At 38.6% G+C, this 22,390-nt stretch overlaps 2 protein-coding genes across 2 annotated transcripts; one reads left to right on the top strand and one right to left on the bottom strand.

Moving 5' to 3' along the window:
- Positions 1-748: 748 nt before the first annotated feature.
- Positions 749-11,218, top strand: LOC124378534 (tetraspanin-1-like). The gene is made up of 6 exons (XM_046838247.1): positions 749-761; positions 8,313-8,528; positions 9,129-9,236; positions 10,532-10,666; positions 10,856-10,948; positions 11,095-11,218. Exons 2-6 carry the CDS (start codon positions 8,382-8,384, stop codon positions 11,134-11,136), a joined length of 525 nt encoding a protein of 174 aa, XP_046694203.1. The 5' UTR covers positions 749-761; positions 8,313-8,381; the 3' UTR covers positions 11,137-11,218.
- Positions 11,219-12,717: 1,499 nt separating this feature from the next.
- Positions 12,718-21,786, bottom strand: best2 (bestrophin 2). The gene is made up of 9 exons (XM_046837433.1): positions 21,354-21,786; positions 20,234-20,328; positions 19,897-20,130; positions 19,383-19,537; positions 17,770-17,847; positions 17,147-17,299; positions 15,258-15,338; positions 14,723-14,877; positions 12,718-13,562 (listed from the first exon to the last, which is right to left on the bottom strand). The coding sequence occupies exons 1-9, from the start codon at positions 21,503-21,505 to the stop codon at positions 13,187-13,189; spliced, it is 1,479 nt and encodes a 492-aa protein (XP_046693389.1). The 5' UTR covers positions 21,506-21,786; the 3' UTR covers positions 12,718-13,186.
- Positions 21,787-22,390: the final 604 nt, after the last annotated feature.

Here is a 22,390-nt window from a genome sequence, read left to right as displayed (position 1 = left end):
TCACCCAATAGATTGAAACTAAAGTAATGAGTCTGTAAGAAATGTAAGAAGAAGAAAGTACACATATTTGTGTAAAAATTTAACAAGTGAAAGTAAAAAGTGGTCCAAAAAATAAATAGTTATATTGAAGTCCTGATACTAGATAAATCTACTTCAGTACATTAACAAAGTATTTGTACTTCATTACTTCCCACCTCTGCATAAACTCGTGATAATGTAGGAAACAGCAGACACTTGTACACAATCAATAAAATAAATGCATTCGCAACAAGAAATTGCTTTTATGCTGTGCAAAAGTGACTCCATGATGTGGAGGTTAAACAAGTTATTTAAATAATTTTATTTCTGATCTGAAAGACGCTCCAAAGCAACTGAGAAAAACTGTAAATAATAATCAATTAGTACAACCATAAAATGTAATAATGTGTTTGGGTAAAGTTTTGCCAAATCCACAATGTATATGAAATAAAATGACTAACATTTGAGGATTGTCTGTATTATGTTGTCTTCAAACACGCACATTGTTGTACCCTCATATGCATAGCCTTTGGCACATTATAAACTCTAGAAAGGATCAGAGGTGTACTTCCTCTCTCACGTTCGTGTTCAGTGTGTGCAATAAACAACTGACAGGCATTCAGTCCATTTCACATATAGTTTCCAGGTGAGCTTTAAAACAAACAAACAAAAAAAAAAAACGCAAGATGACTGGCAGAATATATCTGAAGATATTTATGATCGTCTGCAACAGTGCCCTCTTTGTAAGTAATTTTTTTAAATAATATTTATTTTTTAATTATGATTTTATTTATTACTGTACAAAAAATATTGCATTCATAGATTTACTACTTTAAGGTGTATGAATATTAGACTCGACCCAATTGTGTTTATAATCACTACAGATGAATAGACTAATGTAATACTGATGATTGTACTGTTTTAGGGAAACCCCAGTGAGTATTCTAACAATGAAACTGAAAAGGAAAGTGGTTGCACCAAAACGTCTAGTAAGCTGATTGTTACACCACCAGTCGTGCAAAAGAGAAAGAGATTATATCAATGTACATTTAACAAATAAACCAACATTGATTTTCAATCAGTGAGCACAGCTTTTGAAACCTCGGTTTATAAGAACACGTGATTTTTAAGACGTGATGCTGAGAACGAGTTCTCGAATGTAATCTTTGTGTTAAATACAGTATGTGAAAATATTTAAATGTAATCGATCACAAAGACAGAGTTAAACTAGCTGGACTTGTGGCTATATTTCTTACATTTCTTACAACAGGGGTCCAAAAGCCTGAGACTACATTTTTTACATTTATAACTGGAAAGAAAGTGGAAGTTTTGCAATTTGATATTTAAAAAAAAAAAAGAAAATGTCTTTAGAAAAATCAATTTACAAATTATTTTGTATTATTTGTTGGCCAGTGTTTTTTCTTTGTGGTGCTGTAACTTCTTTGTGGGAAAATGGATGTATTTTATGCTATTATTTGTGGTTTTACAAACCCAGCCATTAGGGGGGCACAAGCCAGTGCACTCTTAGTGCCGGTCCCAAGCTCGGGTAAATGGAAAGGGTTGCGTTAGGAAGGGCATCCAGTGTAAAACATGTGCCAAATCAAATATGCGGATCACAAATGAGAATTTCATACCGGATCGGTCGAGGCCCGGGTTAACAACGACCGCCACAGGTATCGTTAGCCGACAGGGTACCGGTGGAAATTGGGCTACTGTTGGCCGAAGGAGGAGAAGGAGAGGAGGAAGACGTCTACAGAGACGGCAGGGAAAGGAGCAGTGTAGGAGAGTGGAGGTTAGGGTTGGTATGATGGGTAAAGGGAGAGAGATAGCTGATATGATGGAGAGGAGAAAGGTAGATATGCTGTGTGTTCAGGAGACCAAGTGGAAAGGGAGTAAGGCCAGGAACATTGGAGGTGGATTTAAACTGTTTTATCATGGTGTGGATGGAAAGAGAAATGGTGTAGGGGTGATTCTGAAGGAAGAGTACAGTAAGAGTGTAGTGGAGGTGAAGAGAGTTTCTGATAGGGTGATGATCGTGAAGGTGGAAGTTGAAGGATGATGATAAATGTCATCCTATGCTCCACAAGTTGGCTGTGAGATGGAGGAGAAGGAAAGATTCTGGAGTGAATTAGATGAAGTGGTAGATGGTGTACCTAGGAAAGAACGGTTGGTGATTGGGGCAGATTTTAATGGGCATGTAGGTGAAGGGAACAGAGGTGATGAGGAGGTGATGGGTAGGTATGGTTTTAAGGAGAGGAATGTGGAAGGGCAGATGGTGGTAGATTTTGCTAAAAGGATGGAAATGGCAGTGGTGAACACTTATTTTAAGAAGAAGGAGGATCATAGGGTGACGTATAAAAGTGGAGGAAGGTGCACACAGGTGGACTATGTGCTATGCAGGAGATGCAACCTGAAGGAGATTGGAGACTGTAAGGTGTTGGCAGGGGACAGTGTAGCTAGACAGCATCGGATGGTGGTCTGTAGGATGGTTTTGGAGGTGAAGAAGAAGAGGAGGAGAGTGAGGACTGAAAGAAGAATAAGATGGTGGAAACTGAAGGAGGAAGAGTGTAGTGTGAGGTTCAGGGAAGAGGTCAGAGAGAGGCTCAGTGGTGTTAAGGAGGTGTTGGATGATTGGGCAACTACTGCAGGAGTGATGAGGGAGGCAGCTAGAAAAGTACTTGGTGTGACATCTGGAAATAGAAAGGAAGACAAGGAGACGTGGTGGTGGAATGAGGAAGTGCAGGAGAGCATAAGGAGAAAGAGGTTGGCAAAACAGAAGTGGGATAGACAGAGTGATGAGAAAAGTAGGCAGGAGTACAAGGAGATGCGGCAGCAGGTTAAGAGGGATGTGGCGAAAGCCAAGGAAAAGGCATATGAGGAGCTGTATGAGAGGTTGGACACTAAGGAAGGAGAAAAGGATTTATACAGATTGGCCAGGCAGAGGGACCGAGCTGGAAAGGATGTACTGCAAGTTAGAGCAGTAAAGGATGGAGAGGGAAATGTGTTGACTAGTGAGGAGAGTGTGTTGAGAAGGTGGAGGGAGTATTTTGAGCAGCTGATGAATGAGGAAAATCAGAGAGAGAGAAGGTTGGATGATGTGGAGTTGGTGAAGCAGGATGTAGATAGGATTAGTAAGGAGGAAGTGAGAGCAGCGATTAAGAGGATGAAGAGTGGAAAGTCGGTTGGACCAGATGACATACCGGTAGAAGCGTGAGATGTTTAGGAGAGATGGCAGTGGAGTTTTTGACCAGATTGTTTAACAGGATTTTGGAAGGTGAGAAGATGCCTGAGGAATGGAGGAGGAGTGTGCTGGTACCGATCTTTAAGCATAAAGGAGATGTGCAGACCTGCAGTAACTACAGGGGAATTAAGTTGATCAGTCACACCATGAAGTTATGGGAAAGAGTAGTGGAAGCCAGGTTGAGAGAAGAGGTGACCATCTGTGAGCAACAGTATGGTTTCATGCCGAGGAAGAGCACCACAGATGCCTTATTTGCTTTGAGAATGTTGATGGAAAAGTATAGAGAAGGACAGAAGGAATTGCATTGTGTATTTGTGGATTTAGAGAAAGCGTACGACAGGGTGCCAAGAGAGGAGTTGTGGTATTGTATGAGGAAGTCAGGTGTGTCAAAGAAGTATGTGAGGGTGGTGCAGGACATGTATGAGGACAGTGTGACAGCAGTGAAGTGTGCAGTAGGTACGACAGACTGGTTTAGGGTGAAGGTTGGACTGCATCAAGGATCGGCCCTGAGCCCTTTTCTGTTTGCAGTGGTGATGGACAGGTTGACGGACGAGGTCAGACAGGAGTCTCCTGACTATGATGTTTATGGATGATATTGTGATTTGTTGTGAGAGTAGGGAGCAGGTTGAGAAGAGCTTGGAGAGGTGGAGATATGCGCTGGAGAGAAGGGGAATGAAAGTCAGTAGGAGTAAGACAGAGTACATGTGTGTGAATGTGAGGAAGGGCAGTGGAGTGGTGCGGTTGCAGGAAGAAGAGCTTCAGAAGGTGGAGGAATTCAGGTACCTGGGGTCAACAGTGCAAAGTAATGGAGAGTGTGTTAGAGAAGTGAAGAAAAGAGTGCAGGCAGGGTGGAGTGGGTGGAGAAGAGTGACAGGAGTGATTTGTGATAGTAGGGTATCTGCAAAATGAAAGGGAAAGTTTATAGGACTGTGGTGAGACCTGCGATGTTGTATGGATTAGAGACAGTGGCATTGAGTAAAAGACAGGAGGTGGAGCTGGAGGTAGCAGAGCTGAAGATGTTGAGGTTTTCATTGGGAGTGACAAGGATGGATAAGATTAGAAATGAGTTTATTAGAGGGACAGCGATGTAGGATGTTTTGGTGACAAGGTGAGGGAGGCGAGATTGAGATGGTTTGGACATGTGCAGAGGAGGGACATGAATTATATTGGTAGAAGAATGCTGAGGATGGAGCCACCAGGTAGGAGGAAAAGAGGAAGGCCAAGAAGGAGGTTCATGGATGTGGTGAGGGAAGACATGCAGGTAGTTGGTGTAAAAGAGGCAGATGTAGAGGACAGGGTGGTATGGAGACGGATGATCCGCTGTGGCGACCCCTAATGGGAGCAGCCGAAAGAAGAAGAAGAAGAAGAAGATTTGTGGTTTTACACATGCACACACGCACACACACACACACACACACACACACACACACACACACACACACACACACACACACACACACACACACACAAAAAAGTCTTCAGGTTTTACACCTGGCTTTGCAGCATGATATAGACGATGTAAATGCATCTTCAAATTCATGTTAATATTCTTTAAAATTGGACTTTTCACACAGGATATTGCTGATAATATCATTTGTTTTGAAACCTTGAATGGTTTCAATGGAACATTAAATGATAAAGCTCACAAAACTCAAACATTGTCTCTGATAGTATGAGACTTTCGGATACCAAATGTCTTGGGTCATTCAGTTGACCTTATTAAATAAATACCTGAATAAATATTCACGCTTCCTGAACTTTTGAGATTTTGTAGTGTCACAACCTTCTGAGATCTTTTTGGTCCATTCTAGGGAACTGCTGAAGCTCTGTCACATTAAATAGAGACCACTGATGAACATTCATGTTATATTACAACTTTTCTCAGTTCCTTTGGAGCGTTTCTCAGATCAGAAATGAATTTCTTAAAAATACTTCAATTCATGTCGTCACAGTATCAATAGTTTATGTCATGCTGGTCAAAATATATTATGAAATGTGCAGATGAATCTTGAATGTCACTAATGAAGGCGAGTGAACGGCATCGGATTAACCAATAATCAACCAGTTCTCTAAAACAGGTCAAAGGTGAATCTCGTGAACCTTCAATTATCGACGGAGCAAAACACAGAATTACAATTTATGAAAATGGATGAAAAACCAGGAAATGAATGAACATTAATACAGTACAGGAGAAGTGTGAATCCTGTTCGGTCTCTTACAATTAATATCCCACATACAGTAATGTTTACATTTTGTGCTGTTGAAATTCATACAAAAGAAATTCAGCATTGTGCACTTTCAATCCATGTGATCCAAACCGTAGAAAACAAAGGAAAAAAATGTTTTTAGGAAAATCAATTTAAAATTCAAGATATTAGATTATTTGTTGGGCGGTGTTTGAATGTTTCGTGCCACTGGGGTGTCTGTAGCTTCTTCGTGTGAAGGAACATGTTCCATGACGTAATCTGTGGTTTCACACATACAGTGGTGTAAAAAAGTGTTGCCCCCTTCCTGATTTCTTATTATTTTGCATGTTTGTCACATTTTAATGTTTCAGATAATGAGCCTCCACCTCATCTCTATGCTGTGCATTATCCTGCTCCAGTTCAGCTTCTATCACTCAAAGCTTGATTCTCTGAGCCTCACATTAAAAAATCCAATTCCCTCAGTTTACTGGCCAAAAAGTGTCAGAACCAGAATCTCTGGGATCCATTTTAGGAAAAGATTTCCAGCCAGCAAACTCAACCACTGACTCAGATTCTTCCCCAACAACAACCTCCGTATCTGGTGCATTTAAAATTTCAGATTTGCGTTCTCGGATTAAATCAATTACAGATTGCGAATCTCTGAGAACTTTTGTAAATGACAAACAACACAAAAAGGTTCACTCTAATATGGCACACATATAAGCCACATGAAACTGTAACTTTACTCATTATACAGTATTCATTGGGCTCATGATAATTGTAATCAATATTAATCAGTGTTTGACTCATTAATATTATTCTATTAATAGATCAGTGTGCTGAGAGTCACATTAGAGTCTTTTCACATACCATAAAATGAGTTGATTAACTAAAGAGAGATAATAGGAACATTATTCTCATAATAAATTAGTACTTTGGACACTTAAGTACATTCAAAGTCAAATACTTTTGTACTTTCACTCAAGTGAAAACTTTTACTTTTACTGAAGTCATATTTTACCGAGTGGATCTCTACTTTAACTCAACTACATGGATTGTGTACTTCATGCACCACTGCATGATAATTCATGGCAGCTGTTTGACCCTGGTGTGGCATTTCAGGACTTTAATATTTAATAATACTGTGTATGATACTGCTGTGGTTGTCCTGTGGTCCTTTATAGTATTCCTTTAATTTCTACTGACTGCGGTGGTTTTGATGTGCCTCATCAGGGTCACTGTGTTTAGCCATGACACAATATTATTACCACCTGTGCCCTGTTCTGATCATTCAGAGAAAACATGGAGTAATTTTTCTTAAAATCCTTTTAATAAAAATCATTTCAGGATTAAAATACATAAAGGAAGAACTTTTTTCTGAAAATGACTGTGAAGGTTACTTTCCGATGTTTGCTCACACATAGTTGCACCTAGGGGGAACTTTCCAGTAATTTGTCACGCAAAGAGGCACCTGAACAACAAACTGTCATGTTCTCACATGTAGAAACATCTTCGAGGGTGTTTTCTTTCATGTTTTTTTCTCACATATAGAGCCAACCGAAAATAAAAATCTTGATGTTTTGTCTCACACAAGCTTTGTCTAGACAAGTTTTTGTCTAGAGTCGCCTAGCCATAATTTTTATCATGTTTCGCACCTGAAGGAGCATTTTATAATGTTTTGAACTAAACAAAAACGAATGTTCTTGTATATCTCATATAAACATCAGTTTAAATGGTCCACATCTGCATCCTATAAAGCACTTTTATTATATTTTCTTACATATAGAGATATTTTCTCAGATATAGGCGCACCTAAATGCAGTTTTGTTTTTGAAGTTTTGATTTACACATAAGACCAACAATTGGGCATTTAATTATATTTTCACCCATAGCATCCTCGAGTGCATTTGATCATGTTTTCTTATATGTAGGTGCATCCTAGAGGGCATTTTATAATATTGTTTCCTATATAGGAGCACTATGGGCAATTTCGGATGCTTTTCCTTTACACATAGAATCACCCAGATGGCATTTAATCACATTTTCACAAATAGCACCTAGAGGGCACTTCCTGAAGCTTTCACACAACAAAGGGACACTATACAGGGCACAATGTTTTACACTAAAGAAAACCCCTGTAATTGAAAGTTTCATATAAACCACATCTAAGAAGGTGTTTTCCAGATCCGCATCAGCATTTTCTTATGGTTTTTATACTTTATGGTGTATTTATCAGGTTAGATGAAATTGCATTTAAAATTGCTATAAAAGAATAGATAAGAGTGCTGTGCTGATGATTAGACTGCCTTAGGAAAACCACAGTGAGCTAATTAAAAATGAAACTGAAAAGAAAAGTGGTTGCATTTGTATTATGTTCTAGGCTTATATCTACACCAGCTATTCTCCAAAACAGGAAAAAATTTTATCAATGTATTATATTAAACTGATACAATAAACCAACATCTCAGCTTCTGAAAACGTAGTTTATAAGAACACTAGGTTTGTTAGAACGCTTTCTCAAATTAGATTTTTGTGATAAATAGTGTTATACTTATCACAGCTCAACTGCAAACTTTCATTACAGCAAAAAAGACAAGTCAAATATGTCTTCAAATTCATGCAATTATTCTATAAAGTTTAAATTTTTATCCACTGACAATATCAGCAAAACCTTTTGCATTAAAATTTTGAAGGTTCATGATGAATAGCACATATCCAAGTTTCAGGTTGGTACTTTTTGGGGGAATTTATTCCCTCAGTGCTTCCTGAACTTTACAGTTCCCCAGCTACACTTACAATATTTCCTCTCTTTTAATTCTTTATTCTAATATTTTTGTCTGTATTCTTGTCTATATCTTGGTCTTCAGTTAGGAGGAGCTGCAATTCTGATCACTGGAGGGTTTGTCGAAATAAAAAAAAACAGTATACTTACAGCGATGGAAGACAATACAGCAGTCCCTGAAGAATTACCACTTCTGACTAAGGCTGGCTACCTGATGATCGCTATTGGGGGTGCACTCACCTTCGTGGGCTTCCTGGGTTGTTATGGAGCCTACTACGAGAATAAATACCTGCTCAATATCGTGAGTGACCTTGTGAAAATGATTGTTTAAATAAACATTTAGTACCTCAGAGAAGAAACTGCGATGTGCTGAGCGATGTGATAAGTCTGAAGATAAATCCAAAATGGCTGTTCTGATAATAGTCCAGAATTGAACTTCAAAGAAAGGTTTTGTTCATTTTATTTTGTTTATGTGTAACTCTAAACATGAGGAGAACTGCAGTTGGAAAATGTATGTTGAATGGGTTAATTATTTTGTTACTCTAAGAGCCAATACACTTCTCTTTTTTGATTTTGCTGTTTATAATCAATCTCACTTACAGTATTTAGGCATCGTCTTAAATGTGTTTGCCACGGAGGTAATTGCAGCAGGGCTCCTTCTATTTAACCGGCCTGCGGTAAGAGCAATGATCCTGAACATACAGTAGACTAGTGATCACATCTCATTGTACATCCCCAAGCAGCCTGTAAAAACCCATTGAGATCCCAGATTTACATTTATATTTATAGAATTTGTCTGATGCCCTTATCCAGATATTTATCTCATTCATACAACTGAGAAGTTATGGGGTGCAGGACCTTGCTAAGGGGCCCAGTAAAATATTTACATTGTATTCCTCAGGTGGAAAGACATTGGGAGATTTACAGTATTATAGTGGCAGAGAAAATCAAGAAAACATACAATCAAGACAACTTCAACACTAAACTATGGAATGAGACGATGACCCTGGTAAGACACGTTTCAATGTTTCCTTTCAGGCTGTGTGTGTGATTTAGACCATTTTGCATTAAGTAAGAGGATAGATGTGCTTCATTTGATTGAGCACAACTTTTTACTACATTGTTTGTACACAGCAGTTTCTTACATGGCTAACAATAATTTGTGCTACATGCTATAATTACAGACTGGATTGAACTGCCATTATCACACAGCCAGGGCTGTAATATGATTCACACACAGAAAATTCAGTCAGGTTTTAAAAAAATCAAGCACCTCTACTCCTCCAGTCACTAATAGCAACTGAGCTAGCAAAATACTAGCAAACTAGCTGTCACAAGTAGACATGAGTGGGTGATGTCTGATTTCATATCTGAGTCTTGATTTACCTCATTGCATTAAGCAACATAAAAAATGCAACTACAGCTTTCTCAGACTACAGAGTCAGTGGCTGCGGTAAATTTAGCTCTGTGTTAACACATTTGACACAAATACAAATCAAGGTCATGAGTCTAAGCCATTTGAGGAACTTTTTTCAAAATATTTACACACCAAGTGCACACGCAAATCCTTCCTACAGTCCTCTACCCTCACATTACTCATATTAGCAGGCTACAGCAGGAATAGAGTTAGCATTTGCTTATCAAAATAATCTGTAATAAATGTCATGTGTGTATGACTGAGAGGTAGCAGTTAGTTTTCCTCTTAACACGTATTGTTTCTGTTTTGTCGACCTAATTTCTGGTTGCGGTACATTACTTTGTGGTCAAACCACCAGTTTGTTTTACTTCAGCAGCTTTGCAAACACATGACCTACACTATATGGACTTAAGTCTGTGAACATTTAACCATAAAACTACTATGTGCTTTTTGAACATCCCACACCATTAGTTTTTATAATAACCTCCACTCTTCTGGGAAAACGTTCCACTAGATTTTGCCAAGTGTATTAAAGTTATTGATGTAAATGAGGTGAGGAAGCCTGGGCTGCAGTCAGCATTCACATTTATCAGAATAGGGTTGAGGTCAGAGCTCTATAGCAGGAGATCTTCCACTCCAACCCAAGCAAACGATATCTTTGTGTCCAAGTAGGTTTGTACATATAGTGTACTTTATTTTATATTTGCTACAAAAAAGCAAGTTTAAATCTGTTTAATGAGCAAGACCGATTAGTGTTTCTCCTATCAATATAATGGCTGATAGAGTATTATTGTAACATATATTTGCATAATTGTTGATATTAAGAATACAGTGCCAAAGTGTTGATATGTGTACATGTGTGTGTGTGTGTGTGTGTGCTCCTGTAGATGGAATGCTGTGGCTTAAACAACTACACTGACTTTACTGACTCCGAATTTGTAAGAAAGACATCACTGTACCCCAATTTCTGCTGCCCTGACAAACAGTCTCAAGGGTGCAAATTAAATAGCGCAAAATCAGCGGTAAATCTTCTGTATCCACTCCTGCAGTCTGATGACAAACTTGTTTATTAGCTACAACTTTTCTAAAACCTCATACCCTTAATTTGCTACAACCTTTCTATAACCTCATACCCTTAAAGTGTTGATGTGGCTGAGAACTAGACCTCCGATTATACTTGGCCCTTGATATGGTCATGTTTTTCATTGCAGGGTGTGACCGGCTGCTTCAAGGCTGTGGTGAAATGGGTGGCAAGCAAAGCTACTTTGCTAGGAGGCATGGCTGTTTCTGTCGCTGTTATCCAGGTACTGAAAACCATAACGCCACACTTTTGACAGATAACTAATGTACACACTGCTGGGTGTTTACTTTTAGTTGTCTGACATGGAAATATGTTCATATATCTTATGTTAATGCTTATATTTGGCTTTGTCTGTCTCTTGTTTTACAGGTTGCTGTAATCATAGCATCCCGGAAACTGTCCAACAGCTAAAGCCTGGGAACCTGGAGGTATAAGCAGGAATTTGGATTAAATAAGATTATCAAAAATAATAATAATAATAATAATAATAATATGTTCTGCAATATATAAACAAAATTATATACAGTATGTTCTAAGGGTGTAACTGTACACATGTACTTTTTTTTATATGTATTTGGGCTTTCGGTTCAGTCCACATGTACAATCCTCAAAATCTGAGTTCCCTCAGGAACGTATTGAACGACAGACCACAAGTTTTTTTTTACACAACAATGCAAGGGGTATAAAAAATAAACTAGAGTTAGTAGTGTCACTGAAATGATTGTCAAACGAGTCATTGCTAACGCTAGCAATAGGTGTTCTGTAGCATTTTGTGTCCAGCTTCATAAATTTCTCTTAAAATGAATAAATTCTGACAAATCTGTATATCGAAGAAGTGAATGAATGAAAGATACAAGGAATGAAGACATTTGTTAAAGTATTTATTTGATTACATTTTTATAAAATATTATTTTTTATATTATTTAACCAAACAGGCATTTTATTTGTCGATGTTTACAAATGTTAATAATAATATACTACACATTATTAAAAAGCAACAAGCAATTTTATGTTTTGTATTTCTTCTCCCCCTAACTGTACCGAAATTAAACCAAACCGTGACTTACAAAAACCGAGGTACGTACCGAACCGTGAATTTTGTGTACAGTTACACCCCAGTATATTCTGTACCACACAGGAACATTTTTCCCATTTAGTAGTTATTTTTAACTTTGTAAACCCCTGCTGTATGCAAATAAACAAACAAGGCCAATATATTTTAGGGTTTATATTTTATATATACACATAGTGTTACGTTTGGTTATGGTAGCTTTTTTGCTTTTCTATGCTTATTTTTCTATTAATGCCACCGATGGCTGCATTCTGTATAACATTACTGCACAGTTATTATTTTAGTACTGGCTATTTTTTTTTTTTACTATGGATTATTTGCTTAAATGCCTAGAAATACCAATATTCCATTGAATAACTGAAAGTCATGATGAGTAAGCATTATATTAATAAAAGATGGTAAAATATGTGTTTCTCTTCTTTAAAAAAATCAAGGCTGAACCAGATTTTTGGCATCAGCATTATACTGAAACAGTTTTCTGCATTGACTCTTAATAGAATTGGAAGCTACAGGCTGGTGTTATTGCTTCATAAAATGTTACAGCAAATCGTGTTTCAATATGCAAATACAGTCTATGATGAAACTCCAGTTTACCAGGTGAAGAAGGATGATGTTTTTAAAAAGGGTAGGTTTATAAAACATTGGATTGATTAGTTCAGGAAGAAAACATGGAGATGATATGATGTTCTATTTGAAAAAAATAATGGGATACATTTTTTTTGTGAAATCAGCAATTTATTACTTAATATAAAAAGACACAGGGTATTGAGTGGATTTGCATACAGATGTAATATTTTATTTTATATTATATTATATTATATATATATATATATATATATATATATATATATATATATATATATATATATATATATATATATATATTATAACTATTAACTATTTAATTAATACTCCGCTATAACTGAAATTATTAATAGATTGTTAGTGATTTGATATCAAATGAATTTTATATATTTGATCAGGAAAAAAAAAACATCTGTACCAAAGCTACACTGTCCATTTTAAGTGAAGGAGAAAGGTAAAAGGTTGCACGGTGATCCCTCAGCCTTGTCGGACAAACAGACATCTGAGCCCATGCTTATTCTGTGTTACTGCTGTCTGCATTTCTCAAAAGTCCGTTGTGGTGCTTCAGGGAATGTAAAAACTCTCAAGAGCGTTGTAACATTTACATTTGTCGACTGTGGTGTCATGACTTTTGCCTGGTCTCTGAATGTCTGGAATGAGAAGAAGTCTGGTGTTGAGCGTTTGGTGCTGTTTGAAGCTCGGAGCTCTGGATAAGTTTTCTGCATCAGCACTCGTGTTAAAGGCGTCTGTATCTTTATAATGGACAATTCTTTCTTGTTCTCCTCTTCCTTGCATCCTTTTCTCTTAGTTTGAGTTGAAGCCCTGTGCTAAGAGAGGAGCGTGTGTGTTGGAGGTTCCTCTGCAGCTACAGGTGTTGCTCTGGGTGTCGGTTGCTAAACCTGAGGGTAGTGATCCACCCGTACCCTTGTTCTGCCCAGTGTACCTTTTCCCCTCTCCCTCCTCCCCTTCAGAGTAGGAGGAGTCAGGACTGCCTGAACTCGTCAATCGCTGCAGCTGAGCAGAGGTTCTGCAGAAGGCTCCTTCCACAATGCTAGTGGGAGAAGGGGCGGAGTTTAGGACCCGGTTGAACAGAGCAAGGTTTTGATTGCGTGTTGCAGATTCTTCCAGATTCTCAGCGATTTCTTTCAGAGGGTGGAAGTGCATCTCTTCCTTAGGAATTCTAAATGTTGGAAAAAATGGTTAATGTATATAGACACTATGCACAAATACTTTATGGAAACAGTGTAATATGTCATATGGCATCTATACACAGTTATCAGTAAGAGCAAAAATGGCTTCCGCTGTTGTACTAATTGTAACTAAGCTCGCTAAGACAAAACACGTAATTGATTGTGCAGAGTGTATTGTAGGAATGTCAACCATCACTTGAAATAAGTGTAGCAAACTAGTTTCCTAATTCCTAAATAAGGAATTGCTCAGTGAAACTCATGGAGTTTCTTATGCAGAATGTTCATACACTACTGCCTCCTGCTGTTGGGATTAATCATCTATGTCTCCTCTTAATTATTTTTTGTCAGACAGAAGTCAATTACTTTGCATCGATCACCATATAATGGAGTAAAAAGTCAGTAACTGACATTATTTTTATTAAAGCAGTAGGAACGACAGACTGGTTTAAGGTGGAGGTTGGACTGGATCAAGGATCGGCTCTGAGCCCTTTCCTGTTTGCATTGGTGACGGACAGGCTGACGGACTAAGTCAGACAGGAGTCTCTGTGGACTATGATGTTTGCAGATGATATTGTGATTTGTGGTGAGAGTAGGGAGCAGGTTGAGAAGAGCCTGGCAAGCTGGAGGTACATGCTGGAGAGAAGGGGAATGAAAGTCAGTAGGAGTAAGACAGAGTACATGTGTGTGAATGAGAGGGAGGGCAGTGGAGTGGTGTGGTTGGAGGAAGAAGAGGTGAAGAAGGTGGAGGAGTTCAGGTACCTGGGGTCAACAGTGCAATGTAATGGAGAGTGTGTTAGAGAAGTGAAGAAAAGAGTGCAGGCAGGGTGGAGTGGGTGGAGAAGAGTGGCAGGAGTGATTTGTGAGACCTGCGATGTTGTATGGTTTAGACAGGGACATTAAGTAAAAGACAGGAGGTGGAGCTGGAGGTAGCAGAGCTGAAGATGTTAGGTTTTTCGTTGGGAGTGACGAGGATGGACAGGATTAGAAATGAGTTTATTGGAGGGACAGCGCATGGAGACGCGATTGAGATGATTTGGACATGTGCAGATGAGGGTCCACTGTGCCGACCCCTAATGGGAGCAGCATAAAGAAGAAGTTGTTGTTTATAAAACAGTGTAATCTAATGATAGCGTTGTGGTGAGAGACCTACGCCATGTCAAACGTGGAGCCCTGGAAGGAGGGTTTGCGGAGGACGAACAGCGTGGCGGCGGTGTAGGGGGGTCGTGGGTTCGAGTCGTTCCAGTAGCGATCCTGCTCCATTTTGGGCAAATCGCAATACATTTCATCTACTGCCATCATTGAGACCTGGAATGTGGCAATTAGGACACATTTAATAGTGTGTATGAGATAAATAGATATTTCACATCTACACCTTGTATACTGTACAGTGTGTCTTCATTATATACACTAATGAATGAGAACCAGTTATAATGAAATAAATTCTATGTATTATATTAAATATTCATCAAGCGCTATTCCTGTGAGACATTTACAGAGAAACAGAACTGGCAGAGTGATAATGAATGAAAGAAGTAAAAAGTAAATAAACAACAACAAAAAAATTAGCTAATGGACAGATGGACTGAAGGAAAGACGGACAGACAGACTGACAGATAAATATGAATAGATATAAGTAGGAATTGATGGAGATAAATAGATGGATAGAAGGATTAAAGTAGACACACCTGGAAGTTCCTGTCTATAAGCCAATTGGTTTCAAAATCATCATCATCCTCACCAAACGGGTTGATCAGCTGTTCTGCCACCTGCATTATCAAACAGATATGTTCCAGTCTCATCACAAACAGATTTTAAATGCGGGATGACAGATTTTGCATAAGGAATGATATTTGGACATATAATAATATAATATGCAGCAAAACTGGAGCCTAAGTGGTTTAAACACGTTTACCAACCTGTACTGCAGAGATAAAAAATTTATTTCATATAACTTCATCATATTAGTTCACTTACTCATTCAGAGCGATCATTCAAAACCGGAAAATAATTGTAGCTTTCATTTCTGTTTTTAGACAAGTTTAGGCTTTTTTATTTCCAGAGACAGAAAGTAAGGTATAAAAAGATTTGAGGATGTGCTGTTACAGGAAAAATAATCAACAAATGAATGATGTGATGTGGCCCAACAAAGCTAAATGAAGCCACTTTTACCCCCTGATGTTCATTATTTTCCACAATAGCAGTTCTTCATTACTATTATACCACAGTGGTTTAATAGCTAACAGTTATAGCTATTAAATACGATACATCAAACTTTATAATGTTTATTGTTACGTTTTAATGTTGTAAAACCTCATTTTTGCATCTCCAGCTTTACCTCAATTACTGACAGTTTACTATTTTGACTACATAAATCCTTTTTTTTTTCATCTTTTTTTCCCCCGACAATTTACAACTAAAAACTATGTACAAAAGCAATACAAAACCTCTGTGTGAGCTGTTACTCTAGAAATGATAGATTACAACAAGTGAATTTATATAAGATGGTGGTTTTGTAGTGAACCTGTGATTCACAAAATTCTGACCAATCAGAGTCGAGCATTTAACAGTGTTATAGTATGTGACAGCAGTGAAGTGTGCAGTAGGAAAGACAGACTGGTTCAGGGTGAAGGTTGGACTACATCAAGGATCGGCCCTGAGCACTTTCCTGTTTGCAGTGGTGCGAGACAGGTTGACGGACGAGGTCAGACAGGAGTCTCCCTGGACTATGATGTTTGCAGATGATATTGTGATTTGTGGTGATCGTAGTGAGCAGGTTGAAAAGGGACTGGAGAGGTGGAGATATGCTCTGGAGAGAAGGGGAATGAAAGTCAGTAGGAGTAAGACAGAGTACATGTGTGTGAATGGGGGGGGCAGTGGAGCGGTGCGGTTACAGGGAGAAGAGGTGGAGAAGGTGGAGGAGTTCAGGTACCTGGGGTCAACAGTGCAAATTAATGGAGAGTGTGTTAGAGAAGTGAAGAAAAGAGTGCAGGCAGGGTGGAGTGGGTGGAGAAGAGTGACAGGAGTGATTTGTGATAGAAGGGATGCAAGAATAAAAGGGAAAGTTTATAGGACTGTGGTGAGACCTGCGATGTTGTATGGATTAGAGACAGTGGCATTAAGTAAAAGACAGGAGGTGGAGCTGGAGGTAACAGAGCTGAAGATGTTAAGGTTTTCATTGGGAGTGATGACGATGGACGAATTAGAAATGAGTTTATTAGAGGGTCAGCGCATGTAGGACGTTTTGGTGACAAGGTGAGGGAGGTGAGATTGAGATGGTTTGGACATGTGCAGAGGAGGGACATGAGTTATATTGGTAGAAGAATGCTGAGGATGGAGCCACCAGGAAGGAGGAAAAGAGGAAGGCCAAGGAGGAGGTTCATGGATGTGGTGAGGGAAGACATGCATGTTGTTGGTGTGAAAGAGGCAGATGTAGAGGACAGGGGGAATGGAGACGCATGATCCGCTGTGGCGACCCCTAATGGGAGGAGACGAAAGAAGAAGAAGAAGATAGTATAATAAATATGAACCAGCTGGCATAAGTTTTGTTTTTCTGCATAACTGCCCTTTTCCTGACCTTGAGCCAGCCAGCATAGAAGAAGAACTGGAGCAGGGTGAAGATGGGGACGTACAGGTCGAGGTCATGACCTGGGTAGCCCTGCCTCGGGTCCAGGAACTGGCGGCCGACTAGACACACCAGGAAGAAGCTGTACACTGCTAATGTCACCACCTGAAATGTAGGGAATTTATTTATTTATGAAAAACACAAACAAACAAAACAAGGCAAAACAGGACAGTTCCATCCATTCCATCTCAACATACGAGGTTCAAATAAACTTTTAAGTGCTTTAATCTTGGCATTAAGTCGTCAACTGTATATTAATATGTGCTTCTGCTTTTAAAAACGATTGTTTATCGTGGTACATGCTTTGGCCTGTTCTGGGATTAATTACCTCAATTTATTTTTAATTTTGACGTCTTTAATTGCTTTAATTAACATTAATAATGCAGGTTTAATTAACTAGACTTCAGCCAGAACTCATTTAATTATAAAACGTACATGAACCAGTGCAAGCAAAACTAATACATCATATTAGAATATTTCCACTGTTTTTTATTTCTTACCATCACTCACACACTCACACACACACACACACACACACACACACACACACACACACACACACACACATTTCTCACCTGTGTGTAAACGAGTGGCACGCTGATCATGTCGTAGTGGAAGAGCATGCTGCATTTCTCTCTGAACTGATTCAGCTCCTATAAAATCAGAAAGAACCGGCATGGCAACATAAACAACCATCATACTGTATTACAATTCCATTTCATACGTTTTCAATCCTGTAAAGTTCAATCTGTAATTTGACTTCATTTTAAACCTTGATAAATGATTCCCAGATTATAGTGTTACCCTCAGCCCCACCATGATGGATTCACCAAACGAAAAGGAGAGAAGAGCCCTGGTGGTCTAGTGGTTAGGATGCGGTGCTCTCACCACTGCGGCCCGGGTTCGATCCCCGGTCAGGGAACCAAACCCAGCCATTAGGGTTGCACAAGCCTTAGTGCCGGTCCCAAGCCCGGATAAATGGGGAGGGTTGCGTTAGGAAGGGCATCCAGCGTAAAAACATGTGCCAAATCAAACATGCAGATGGTCCGCTGTGGCGACCCCTAATGGGAGAAGCCGAAGGAGGGAAGAGCGACAATATTCCTGAGGGGATTTATTGATTTTATTGTCTGGACTGCTAAAAAAGAAAAAGAAAACAATAAAACAATGAAATTTTACTTAATTACAAATAAAGTTACTGGTCAAAAAAGGAGATATAAATCTCAAACTAGTTGTTTTTAATTGAAGGTACACCTTTACAAATTCAAGTGCAACAACAACAAAAATAAATAAATAAATAAAATGAGTGATAAAAAAAAACCTACTACAGTCCATGACTTGTGCCTAATGTGGGTTATGCACCTTCAAATAAAAAACTAATACAAAGAAATCTACTGTGTTATTATGGGATTATTTTTGAAAATGTGACGTATCTCTTCCCCCCCCCAATTTAAAGTTTGAATACAATACTTCAAACAAAACATATGTAAATAAAAGTACAATTATAGATGTTAAAAACTACTTTAAAAGTAGAAGTACACAGAGGTTGCTGAAAGGGTTCTAGGTTAAAAGTTTATTTCTGAAGTCAACTTGAAATTTAGTTAAAGAAAATCAAACCAGCCTGATCTCTGAACTCAATGTTTAGAAATCATTCAAAGAATCACTTTTTACTACATGAACATTTCACTTGTGAAGCATCATTCCTGATTCTCTGAACTCTTACCAGAAACCAAAAAGAGCCCAGAATTCCAGCCTGTTTTGGGGGTTCCTGTGTTCAGCACTGGAATTTATTGTGATTTCGCACTCCATTGCGTTGCTTATTTGCTTATATGAATGTAGACACACCAATGTTTAAATGTTATCAGTAAATTGTGGCAGTACGGTTTTATATCTGTACCAAAGATGTAAATGGTTTTCCCATTTCTCATTGTTCCACTCCCCAGCAGCAAAACACAAAGGAATAATATTCTACACACAGAAACCTAACAGTGTCCTGACTTATAACAGAGATGTGTTGATAATTATTTTTTATTTTATTTTATTATCTTCTCCTGGTGAAAAAAAACCACCTATAAATGTACTATAAAGAAGGAAACATTTTTATACCTCTGAGGCCAAATACAGTAAGTGTACAGACGTGTGTTGAACTATGAGTGATTATAGCGTTAGAGCCAGCGACTGAAAAGATTACCTCCATCAACAGTTTATAAGTGTTATTGTCTTTGATTCGACCTTCACATTGAGCCATGGCAGCCAGGTTAGCGAACCACACACACGGGATCCAGTATTTATTATAGGGAGAGCGCAGACTCTCGAATTTCTTTCTCTCCTCTCGTGTCATAAATCCTACAGAGAATGAGAGAAAGAGAGATTACAAACTCAAATATCAGGAGAATATCGTTTTTTCTCAGCCTTAACACTAAAACATTCCAGTCAACAACCAGGCCTCACTTACATAATATTAAGGACGTAACCAATGGGTGATGCATATGGAAAACAACTGCTGATTTAATTTTTTTGCACCTTAGAACATTATTATTGGTATTATATAGGTACAACGAACAAAAAATATTAATAAAAGACTACCTGAAACCATCTAAATGCAATTATAAGGCTTTCATTATAAGACTCAATCCTGGGTAAGACATGAGTTTAGTCCTGCTTTAATCTTCCTATCATCTTTCATCTACAGATTTCAGACTTACCCGCCTCCACCACGTGGTCGATGGTGGGAAAGCGCTTGAAAACGGCTGTGCTGACAGAGCGTAGGATGAGCAGAGCAGACAGACTGGTGTAGCGCATGAGAGTGCGGCGCAGCAGCCTTCCCTGCTCGTCCACGCCCTGTACCCCGCCCGAGAGCACGCACATTACCCGGTCCGGCAGCGGGATCGACGTGTACTGACTCCACCAGCGATTCACTATCACGGTCACGTAGAACCCTGGAGGAATTTACAACATAGATATGTAGAGATACAAATTTCACCATAGCCAGTAGGTAGCTATAAGAATATATCAACATGATAAATAAATCAGTCCTGATACCCAAGACGAAAGACATCGGGATGAGGCTGGCATAATGGTTGCAGTAAATTGAGAGCTTTTCGAAGTGTCTCTTCTGCTCGTCTTCAAGAATGAACCTGAGAAAGACACTACTTATGAGTAAAATAGGTAAACTAGTCCACAACTGCAACTGTACTATCACTTTTCCAGTGCCAACAATGTTGTTTTGGCACCCATTCCACCCCAAATTCCCAACCACTATACCAAATTCAGAAATACTTTAACAATTTCCTAACATTCTACCCAAATTCCCAACATTCAATCCGAAATTCCCAACGGTCTATTGCAAATTCTCAACACAATCCCAAATTCCCAACTACTATACCAAATCTCAACACTACATCCCAAAATTCCACCCAGCTATCCCAAATTCCCAAAACTATCCAAAATGTCCAAATACTATACCAAATTCAACACTATATCACAAAGTCCCATCTACTATAAAGATTCTTAACTCTCTATCCCAAATGCCCAACTACTATACATTCCCAGCATTCTATCCCAAATTTTCAGTTATCCATCCCAAATTCACAACTACTATAACAATTTCTCACCACTTCATCTCAAATTCCAACTACTATCCCAAATTCCCAACCACTGTCCCAGAAACCCAAATAACTCTAACAAAAAATCCCAAGCATGCTATCCCAAATTGCTGACATTCTACTCGAAACTTCCCAGCAATGTTCGTAATTCCCAACATTCTATACCATAGTCTCAACTGTGTTATCCTAAGTTCCATCCATGATCTTATCTAATGTGTCCAAAATTCTTAAACACATAGCAAAAAAATGTAACACTGAATTCTCAAACACATCCTTAACCTCCAAACATGTTATTACCAAAGGTTTGAATCAGTCTTGTAAAAAAAAAAAAAGTCCTGCTCCAATTAAACATTTTGTTTATTAAATTCTTTTGTTTTTGAATAAAATGAACACTTGCCATTATTAAGAAAATGTAAGAATTTAAACAGTTCCAACATACTGTCTCACTTTTCAGTTTCATCCAGCCAATAGCTCTGAGGATTTTACGGTCGGATTGATGACTCCACAAACAGATCATCACGGTCGTCCCTGTAGGTAACGTTCTGTAGATAACTCACCTGTATGTGATACTGATGGCGCTATACATGGCAAAAAAAGCCAGAAACTCTTTGTAGAGAACTTTATAGATGCTCCCCTTCCAGGCCAGGAGCAGCTTGGAGAAGCCGCAGAAGCGAGCGTTCGCCACACGTGCAGTATACGTGACGGTCATCTCAGGGATCACAGCTTCCTTCTGGAGTTCTGTTTGTAACCCTGTCTGTAATGCAAACGATGTTCTATAGGGTTCTACATGCAGGTACAAAGGTTCCCCTATGAGATAAACTGCAGAAACCGTTAACCTCAGTGTCTGAGATCAGTATAAAAAAAATCCATTAGGTATATAGTCTGTCTTCCTTATTTTATATTATATTTAATTCTACGATCTTGACCTAAGCAAAGACAACACTTCTGACTGGCTTTCAAAACTCAGTCTATTCAGGAATTTGGAACAAATCTGAGGAGAGAGCTCATTAACGTGGATTCCTGCTGCTCAGAGTGCTGATTCGTTCTCTTCATCGAGATGTTTACGAGTCAGAAATAATCATTTGTAATAAATGAAAGTGCTTTAGAGAAATACAAATAAAACATTTAAAGTATGATTAAACTACATGAAGGATGAGTAGGTCTGATTCAAATAAATTGAATGAAAGAAACTACTTTCTTTAAGGAATTGTTCATTTCCTGTCAGAGGGCTGATGGATTGCGAGCGATGGAGCGGTAAACAAGAAGCACTCGTGTGTAGAGAGCATAAGAGACGGACAACTTGTACAACTGTTTATACAGATTTACACATTGAGCCATGAATATGACATTGTTCATAAAGCTTTCAGTCTATAATTATCTTTGATTTCTAGCAGGGTTTTAAATGAATCCTCATTTAAAACCCTGCTAGAAATCCATTAGATCTTAAAAGGATCTGACGTGTACTGACTCTACCAGTGGGTCCCAATCACAGTCACATACAAACCTGGAGGCATTTACAATAAGGATATGTAGACTAAGTCTACCATGGCCTCTAGGTAGCTGTAAGAAAATATCCACATTGTAAATAGATCAG

The sequence above is a fragment of the Silurus meridionalis genome, chromosome 24 (assembly GCF_014805685.1).
Source record: "Silurus meridionalis isolate SWU-2019-XX chromosome 24, ASM1480568v1, whole genome shotgun sequence".
Taxonomy (NCBI): domain Eukaryota; kingdom Metazoa; phylum Chordata; class Actinopteri; order Siluriformes; family Siluridae; genus Silurus; species Silurus meridionalis.
The sequence above is the reverse complement of the archived record's forward strand: the minus strand, read 5'-3'. Positions and strand labels throughout refer to the sequence as shown.